This window comes from Erpetoichthys calabaricus, chromosome 3, assembly GCF_900747795.2.
Source record: "Erpetoichthys calabaricus chromosome 3, fErpCal1.3, whole genome shotgun sequence".
In the NCBI taxonomy this organism is placed as follows: Eukaryota; Metazoa; Chordata; class Cladistia; order Polypteriformes; family Polypteridae; genus Erpetoichthys; species Erpetoichthys calabaricus.
The window spans coordinates 237,802,570-237,812,369 of record NC_041396.2 but is presented as its reverse complement, the minus strand read 5'-3'; the positions used below and the strand labels follow the sequence as shown (position 1 = coordinate 237,812,369).

At 32.3% G+C, this 9,800-nt stretch overlaps 1 protein-coding gene across 1 annotated transcript; it reads left to right on the top strand.

Moving 5' to 3' along the window:
- The first annotated feature begins 434 nt into the window (after positions 1–434).
- On the top strand, positions 435–1,555 carry LOC114649462 (trace amine-associated receptor 13c-like). The gene has a single exon (XM_028798952.2). The coding sequence runs from the start codon at positions 455–457 to the stop codon at positions 1,484–1,486; it is 1,032 nt and encodes a 343-aa protein (XP_028654785.1). The 5' UTR covers positions 435–454; the 3' UTR covers positions 1,487–1,555.
- The last annotated feature ends 8,245 nt before the right edge of the window (positions 1,556–9,800 follow it).

Sequence of the window (9,800 nt, the reverse complement as noted above, 5' to 3'; positions counted from 1 at the left end):
GGTGCCTATATTAGCAGAAACAGACATATGGCAGGAAACCAACAAAAATAAGATGCGGTAACATTACAATGAGTCAATCTGGAGATAAGTTGCCAGTCATTCTCTCCTACATATTGAAGGAAATCATTATGGAGATGATATACAAAATTCAGGGAGAAAGTTTAAACTCCACAGTTCAGGTTGGGATTTAGGTAATAGATGTAAATTCCACTCTATATACTGTATGTACCTTTTACTTTTTATTTAAAAATTTGTCTATGCAAGTTTTTGAAGAGGTATTTGGCACCCAGAAACAAACATTTTTCAAATCATTTAGAAAGCCAGCCTTTACCACCTGATATGGGAGTGTCTCTTACTTCACTTCTGTTTCTTTCTATAAATACAACCTACTTTTTTTCCACAGACAAAGATCTGCTGTAACTGAAAGAGAACAACTGATTAAAATTCATTTTCAATGGCAGTCTATGAACGAAGAGAAAATCAAAAGTTTCAGTATTGTTTTCAATCTGGCAACATCACTTGTCTTAAGGAAACTCGATCAACTGAAGTTTATGTGATTCTTTACATCTTTTCATCAACTGTGGTAATGCTTACTATTTGTGGAAATCTTGTGGTGATTATTTCTATATCTCATTTTAAACAGCTTCACACACCAACAAACCTCCTTGTGCTTTCACTGGCAGTAGCAGACTTTCTGGTTGGAGTAATTGTGATGCCTTTTACAATTATACGTGCTATAGAAACATGCTGGTACTTTGGAAATGTATTTTGTTCCATTCACACAGTATTTTTTCTCTTGCTAACGTCTGTCTCAATTAGCAATTTGGTATTCATAGCGGTTGATCGTTATTTTGCAGTCTGTGATCCATTTTTCTACTCTAATAAAATCACAATTCCAGTCACAATACTGTTTATTGCAGTTAGCTGGTTAATATCTCTGTTTTACACTTTAGCGATAATTCACTTTAAAGGATACATTGAAGATGTCACAGAACTAAATATCTGTCCAGGAGATTGTGTCTTTGTATTTAATTCAACATGGGGAACAATTGATATGTTTGTAACATTTCTTTTTCCCTTTACGTTAATGATTTCATTTTATACAAAAATATTCTTTGTTGCAAAAAAACATGCAAGAATAATAAATTCAATGACACAGCAAACAGAATCATCAGAAAGAAAAGAAAGTAACATTCCAAAAAAATCTGAAAGAAAAGCTGCGAAGACACTTGGTATTGTAGTGGTTGTTTTTATTCTGTGTTGGGTACCTTACTACATTTCTACTCTTCTAGTGCCATATATGCATGTAGATGATCCTTCTTTAATATTACAAGCGTTTGCCTGGATTGCTTATTGTAACTCTAGCATGAATCCAATTATTTATGCTTTATTTTACCCTTGGTTTCAGAAATCACTAAGGCTTATAGTGACATTAAAGATATGTAATCAAGGGTCTTCCTTAATAAATTTGTTCCCAGATGTTTAGTGAAATATTGGTATAGTTTATCTTAAAGTTAATCTCTTGTACTGTTTGATTCATAAGATGCTAAGTTAAGAGGTGAAGTGTATTGTTTGCATATAAGACTTGCACATTGTGTACTCCTTTTTTAGCCTAATGACTGATTTAATGAACTATGAAGTAAAATTAGATATCTATTAAATTGTTGCAATCTTTATAAAGGAAATCAACTTTTTGTATTTTTAATATTAAATAAATAATTAATAATATACTGATATATTTTATGATTTTGTATTTTGGTGTGTAGATCTAATCTCTTTTTATGTTGTTTTAACTTAAATAAACACAATTTTTTGTGTTATTTGCTACATTTAACTAGTATGGGACATATAAAACATAGTAGTCTAAATTGTAGCAATAGAAATATTAAATTATTTATGGACAGCTTATTAAATATATTATACATATTTTCTTTTCTTTGCAAGTATTCTAAATTACACATTTTGCAAAAATACAGTTTTCCTATACTTAGGAGATAAATGCATATTTTGATTGTTAAACTCTCTGAATGTACTTTGATCTTTGTCCAAAACAGAGAGGTTTTTGCAATGCAGGACAGTTAAATTTGTATTATTGCCAAATCCCCTGTTGCATCAAATTAATAAATTGGAACTGTTTTTACATTTGTTTTTTACTGTATACTAAACAGGGGCATGCAGAACTGGCTGAGTTGGGGACAATAGCTGGTATTACTTGGGGTGGTGACATGACTACATTTCAGAACAAAATGTAGCCTCTGGTTTTCCCTGTACAAATGTAGAATCTGTGTGAAAGCTGGCAAAGTATAGATTCAACAGTGTTAATTTACATACTGGACAAACATACACAAACACATGTGCAGCTTTAGATATTCAATCATAATTGCATTGTCTAATGGTTAAGTATATTCCAAAATATAATTTATAACATATAGGCTTTACAGCATTTTCATTCCAGATACATATGAAGTATTTAATTGTCCCCAATAATAATGAACTAATAATCTTTTCCTGGAACTGATTTTTTCAAAGATAGGCAGCAGTTTCCAAAAATAGTGGTACAGTTAGTTGTTATGCAGCGTTTTATTTAAAGATACAAGTCCTTATTTAAAATTTTAAAATAACTTAAAAAATTAACAAGACTGAATGTTTTTTTCATTCAAGGTTATATTTTTGATTTCTGGGACTATTAAGATAAATGCAGAGGTACAGAAAAATAAAATGACTATTTTGCATACTATACTGCATAAATTACAAAACGAATTACTGGATGGATGAAAGGACAAACTGAAATGCACCTCATCCCTTGCACCAATTAAGAGAGAAAAATACCATAGTAGGCATTTTTGTCTGTTTTAAAAATAAGTTGAGCAGTTCTAGAAAGCATCTTATCATATCTATTAATGTATTTACCCGGTAATGTTAGAGTCCTGTAAAAGTAAATGTGCACTGTATATGTGATTAGAAAAAAAATACTTAGAAATTCTATAAACAATATGAATGCAAAAACATGCAAAGGTACTTTCCAAAAGCTAAGGAATTGTGCCTGTTGCTACATGTTTTTTCAGCCTATGCACTCATTTTCATATGACCCTAGTAATAACATTTTACCTATTCAAACTGAATTCTTTAATTAATCCATTTTTAATTAGTGTTGCTGCAGGTAGTTTTGAAATCTCTTGAATGCTGACTAAGATGCCTTTTTATAAAAAATGCATTTTTTTATCCAGGTTCACATGACTTCACATACCAAGGGTGGCACTAGATTCGTGAGTCTCTATGTATATACTGTAAGTACACTCTGTGACGTACTGCTACCTGGACAGAGCCCAGCTCTGTCTGCTTTTGACAATGTGCTGGATAATGATGGATTACATAAATAAATCAATAAATGAATAGATTGTACTCTGTCTTGTAAAACTGTGCATACTAATGATAGAAATTATAGTATCAACTGCTTTTGACTAAATGCATTCCATGATGGTGATTTTTTTCATAATAAATATGTGAACAGATGAATTAAATGGTCTTCTCTCATTTGCAAAATGTTGGGTGTTTTCACATTATATGTCCATGATGAATTCAGTCATTGGGAAACCACAATGTGTTTCCATATTAGCCCACAAGTTCAGCAACAAATTCAGTGAGATCAGAATGCTTCTTTTACTTTTAAGAAGATGGAAGAATGCAACAGGATGCATATAATCAGCATAACTGCATGGTGAACTGCTAGCTTTCTGTTTGATAAAATATTTAAATTCTACATTGTTTCAATCTTCCCTTCCAACCTATTCTGTTTCCTAGGCTTCATTGCTCCCTCTTATAAAGGAAGCATTCTTGAAGGGATCAACAAGAGAGATTCCCTGCCCTACTCATTTGCATTGTAATAATATTTTCAGTAATACAGTGATATCTTTATTGATGACATAATTAACAAAATTAAATACATTGAAAGCACAGCTTAAATGTTGTTAATACTTACATTTTTATTAAAATTCCAATACACTTTTCATTGCAAAATTCGGATTTACTCTTAATCGTTTCTGCTATTTTTTGTTATATTTTGTGAGACCTGTTGTAGTTCATTTAAACATTATGCCTACAGGTTACATCATCATATACTGTAATTAAAGAGTGGACTCTCCATAATAAGAGTAACTCTGGCACTTGTGTGAAATTGTTGTAGCTTCCAAATGATTTGTAAATTTATGTAATACTGATGATAGCATGTGGTTGCACGCATTTTAGTAGAATACTGAGATTGTCGGTGTGCCTAGTCCTATACATTATGCATCTCAATGAATCTTGTTATCAAAATAGTTCTTACCATTTTTTGTAATGAAATAACCTGTACATATTGAAATACCAACACTCCAGTATATTCTAATTATAACCCCATTTCATTCCTGTGTCCAGATCACTATTTGCCAGGACTGTCTAAATAATCCTTAAATCCTAAGATAAAACTACTGACCACCTGACTTAGACAACACTAATAGCTCTGATACATTGTGTTTACAACTTAAAACATTTTATAAGAAATTCAAGAAACAGTCTGCATGATTCAATAAGTGTGTATCCTAAATAAGATCGTTTTTAAGGCTTTAGAATAGCAAGTTACATTTCAAATTCCATTATAAGTAACATTTCATTTTTAGAGATGTGTTTTCTAGGATCTGGAGATTATTCTGTCCATTTTGGGTACATGGTATGAATCTAATGTGAATGATATACCAGTCCGTTACAAGAAATATTCATGCAAATATACTTTCAGTTACTTGCAAAGGATTAATTTACTGTTGAAATGCCCCTAATAAAAGTTTGAGATATGGGAGGAAATACAGTATGCATTACAAGGACAAAATCTTCATTGGAGCACAAGGAGAATGTGCAATCTCCATACAGACACTGGCCCAGTTAGATATGAAACACAAGTTCCCAAAGATATACTGTATGCAAGTAGGACTAATGACAAAGTTATCTAGTCATCAATAACTAACTGATACAGGTAAATAAAATGTGTGGCAAAATGAATAATGCAATAAAGTAAATAGTAAACCTGCAGTTTGTGTTTACAACAAAAAATTATTGTCACATTAGAACTTCTGAAGGAAAGGTTTTCAGTTGTCAGTCATTTTAGTGACATATGTAACTATACTGTAATAAAACAAATTAGGTGATACAGCTTATAAAAACAAATTAGGTGATATATTATAATGCATCAAAATTCACTAGACTTTCCAAATTTCTTTGGAACATAATATTTCATATTCAATCATATATCTTTATCTTATTTTTATGGATTATGATACCTTATTTGTAGTGAAAGAATTTGACTTCCTTCAAGCAGAGTTACAGAATACAACTGTGTCTGTTGGGTACAAATAAGAAGTCAATTTTTCAAAATGCAATTATTTTTCTGAATTCTTCATATTTTCCAAATGAACATATCGATTTACAGTATAAAATTTGAATGTTTTCAGCAATTTATTGCTCAAAATGAATTTAAATGATGCATTTGTGTAGCCATTGCTATCATTGTAAGCACAATTTATATAAGAATTCATGTCTTTTTGTTTTAAGTGGAATGGTTAATCTAAGAGTCTATATATTTTGAACTCCAGAAGAATGTTAAAAGTCTTGATGCCAATGATAAAAATAAAGAATATACAATTTAAATTACATTTGCTTAGAAGAAAGCAATTCATATAAAAACTTCTATATCCACATTTGATTTGAAGAGAATACTCTGGGAAGCAATAAAAGAACCAAGAAAGAACAGTACAGTAATAATAAAGCTATTTCAATGGCTAAACTTCTGATTGACTTCTGTTCATTGGCATCACAGTCAAAAAAATGTAATTTCTTTAGAATGCTTTCTTGCAACAAAAAATCTTTCCATGTCAGTAAAATGTAACTGAAAAAGTATTATATAGCAAATAAAGGAGAAACCAAATTGAAATGTCAATATTTGTTTAAACAAAGCAACCTCTAAGACATGCATTCTGAATATTAATGAAAAACCATTTTAAAAATAACAACGACATACTTGGTTGATCCCAGTCTAGTCACAAAAATTAGGAACCAAGTGACAGCATCCGTCATTGTTTATTATAAAGCAAAGCATGGAAAAATTGCACAATAGGGGTAGTTCTTTAACACCCAAGTACCAGCTCATGCACCCCACGCTTACACATTATTTACATTACATACATGGAATGTAGCTAATACACATTAATACACCCAGCCACTTGGAGAAATGTTAAACAAAGGTTCATTCATTGAATATACTAAGGACTTTTTATAGATATTGTGACAAAGTGCTATACCTACCAAATCTTCAACTGAGCCAATTCAGCAGTGTGTCAAAAGGCAAAAGGTTAGTGGTGGATGGCTACTGGGTCATAGTGGGTTACATCCTTATGTATACCTGTAACTAACCCTCAGACACTGTTCCAAAAACAAGATAACCCAGCATATTATCAAACTTGCAGCCTGGTGGAAAGTAGAATCATGGAAAATGCATGTTTGCTGTCTTCATGTGGGTTCCCTAAATATAATGCTGAATGAGCATCCCTAATCCAAAATGTCTGGTACCAGAAGTATTTCATAGTTCAGATATTTTCTGAGTTTGGAATATTTGCATATGCATAAAGAGATATCTTGGAGACACCCTTGATCAAATAGGGAAATGCAAAAAAACTAGCTAAATAATGCATATAATAATGAGTTATTATTATAATGTGCATTGATGTAACAAACATATTAAACCTCATAGGTGATGAGTATGATGTACTGTATAGACTCTATAATAGTTTGCTTTTAAGAGGGCCAAGGCTGCATATTTGCACTGAAGAACTTTTTGATTTATTGTCAGTTTATATTGGCTACTTTTTTTTTCCAAAGAACTGATCGAGAGGTCAAGAATATCTCAGCCAACCTTCATTCTGTCATGCCTGCTGTACTGGAAGCCATTAACTGACATTCAGTTTTTGTATGGTGTCAACATAAAAAGGCAATTTGCAGCAGATGTCCAGTGTTCCTAACATAATCAGAGTACTTTATTGCAGTCATAGTACAATAACCATAAGCAGTTTTCCATTAACACACAAATCATCTGTGATGTCAAGATAAGGCTGACAAACACTGCAGGGAGTTTCCAAAATTTCTCTTGTTTTTGTTTGTTTTTCCTCTGTTTAGATTTCCTTTGTCATCCCAAAGAGGTTTGCTGAGAAAATGAACATTGTAAAAATAATACTTGTGTTTTTATTCAAGTTATTGCCTCTGATAATAGTGTTAAAGAAAAGATTCAACATTTAATATGAAATTATCTAAGATAGGGTTGTCTGAAATCAAAGATTAACAAGGGGCATTTCCAAAAAGCATCTTAACGATAAGACAATCATAAATTAAATTTTGAGCTTGATCATTAATAAAGTAGCATGTTTAACTCCTCATAAACTATATTTTCTGTGACCTAAGCGTTAATCGCTTCATTCTTCCTAAATAGGCTTCCTCTTGCTCTGATCTTAGCTACAGGCGTGTACATGCTCCTAGTATGTATCAGTTTTGCATAGGTTTCCTGTGATCCTTAGAAATTATTAGTCTTGATAGGTTCTTATAATGCAGCGTTTCTGTAGGTTATTGTGAAATCAATAAAACCATTATTAATATAAACCTTTGGTAGTGTGACCAAGAGGATTTAAAGTCTTAGCAGCTAGCAGGAGTGCAGAGGGAGTGCACAGACAGTAGGAGGCACGCTCTTTACAAGAAATCGAGTGAAAGTTCAGATGGAAGGCTGGGAGAGGAGCATACACTGATTCAGCATGTTGCCACATCCACCACACGACTAACCACCTCAGGATCCCAAATTAGTACCTGAGCGCAGCCATGCAACGGATAACACCTCAGCACCACACTGAAGTGCCAACATCATACCTAGAGCACAGCAATAGCAGGTTTAAGGTCTTGCTCAAGGACCCAAAGGAGTGGAATAATTTCAGGCATTTACGGGATTTGAACCAGCATCCTTTCGGTGGCCAGCACAGATCCCTAGGCTCAGAGCCATCACTCTGACAGATAGCGTTTAGACAATGGGTCCCCTCGATTAACCCAGAGTACTTTACAAGAATATCATATGAAGATGTTTGCTTGTTAAGCTACTTTACTTATAATTTTATTTTATTTACAGTATTTTTTATTGTCAGTGTAACCTGTAAAAATCTAGGCAGTTAATGATTTTTAAAGGTAGGTAATTGGTAGTGTCTGATGGTCATTAGTTAACCTTCAATTGTAAACCCTATATTGTGTAGATATGCAGCAAAAAAGCAGAATAAACCTACATCAGTGGTATATTTGATTTTATGCTTTATCTTAATGCTAATTGCAATTTTCTAAATGTTTAAAATGAACGGTGAGTAAGTAAAGGCAATTAAATTAAATTAGGTGTTTACAATTGCAAAACGTAGGACAGTCTGCTTGGTGTTTGTTTAGTTCAGTACAATTACAATTATATGTAAAAAACAGATTTTTAACATATTTTTTTTTTCTAGTACAAAAATCAGTTCCTTTACTTAAATATTTTGATGTAATCAACATCCAGACTAGTTTTGTGAAACTTGTGGGGTGTTATAGTGAACCAAAACATCTAAATGATATCTAGCAGCTAAAAGTTCAAAAAATTGTAGTGAAAATGAACTGAAGCTATGGTCAAAACTAGACTTTCAACAAACATTATTTTATCTAGATTATCCAAATGTTTGGATGTAGCTTATACTGTGGCACTATCTTTCTTAGACAAGATATTATTTATTTATTTATTTTTTACAAAAGTAAGTAGCATTAGTTTAGATAGGAATATGGAGATCAGACTGAGACATAAGGCAGAAAACGTGGGATTCAAAAGCCAAAAAGCTGATCAAAAATTGTTGGGAGTAGTCTTTTCCCTAATTTTCTAATGTTTTTCGTAAGCACTGTTAAACATGCCACAAATATTTTACAGAAAAGTCCACAATCATGGAAAAATCTGGAAGTCCATGACACACAGATCTTTATATAGGTGACCCTATGGTGTCACATGGTAGCAACAGGAGGAGATGTTAACAACAAAAAAGACCTTTCAAAAACTCCCAAAAGGTGGTGTCCATTAAAGACAAATTGCAGATTGGAGTCAACAAAAATAGGGCTAATAAACAAATGAAAAACTCTCAAATCAAAATACATCATACAAACAAATATGTATACATCTCCAATGCAGGAAAAATTTGTACTGATTAGGAAATTATAAAAGTTATGGAACATTATGTCCCATGACCAGCAATAAACATACTAACTATAAACAGCATTGCTGCAGCCATGAAAAGTGAGCACAAGATGAAGGCATCCAGACAGCAAAATGGTGCTGTGACATCATTACCAAACAGCGCAAAAATGGATGAAAAAACAGGAGTCATGACTGTATCAATAAATTGTTCTAATAAAGAAGGGACAAGAAAATACTTAGCAGCCTCCCAGAAACAATTATGAGGTCTTTATCCTTCCCAATTATTTTAATACTGAATTCAAGCTCCAGGAGTTCTTTTTTTTTTGATTCTCATATACTGACTCTCCATCCACCATGAAGAGAAGGGGGGGGGGGGTAAGGGGGGGTAATTAAAAAACATATGAAAACACTGGCTTGACCAGTGTAAGTATGCTTGAAGTGTCTATAACTAGAAAGAAACATACACTGTATTTTTAAAAGTTATGTTCTTTTATGTTATATATAAAATTATTCACTTTTGCTAACCAAAATCGTTTTCTAA

Excerpts from the sequence above, each read along its gene's own strand:
- LOC114649462 (XM_028798952.2), top strand. The coding sequence starts at position 455 with ATGGCAGTCTATGAACGAAGAGAAAATCAAAAGTTTCAGTATTGTTTT.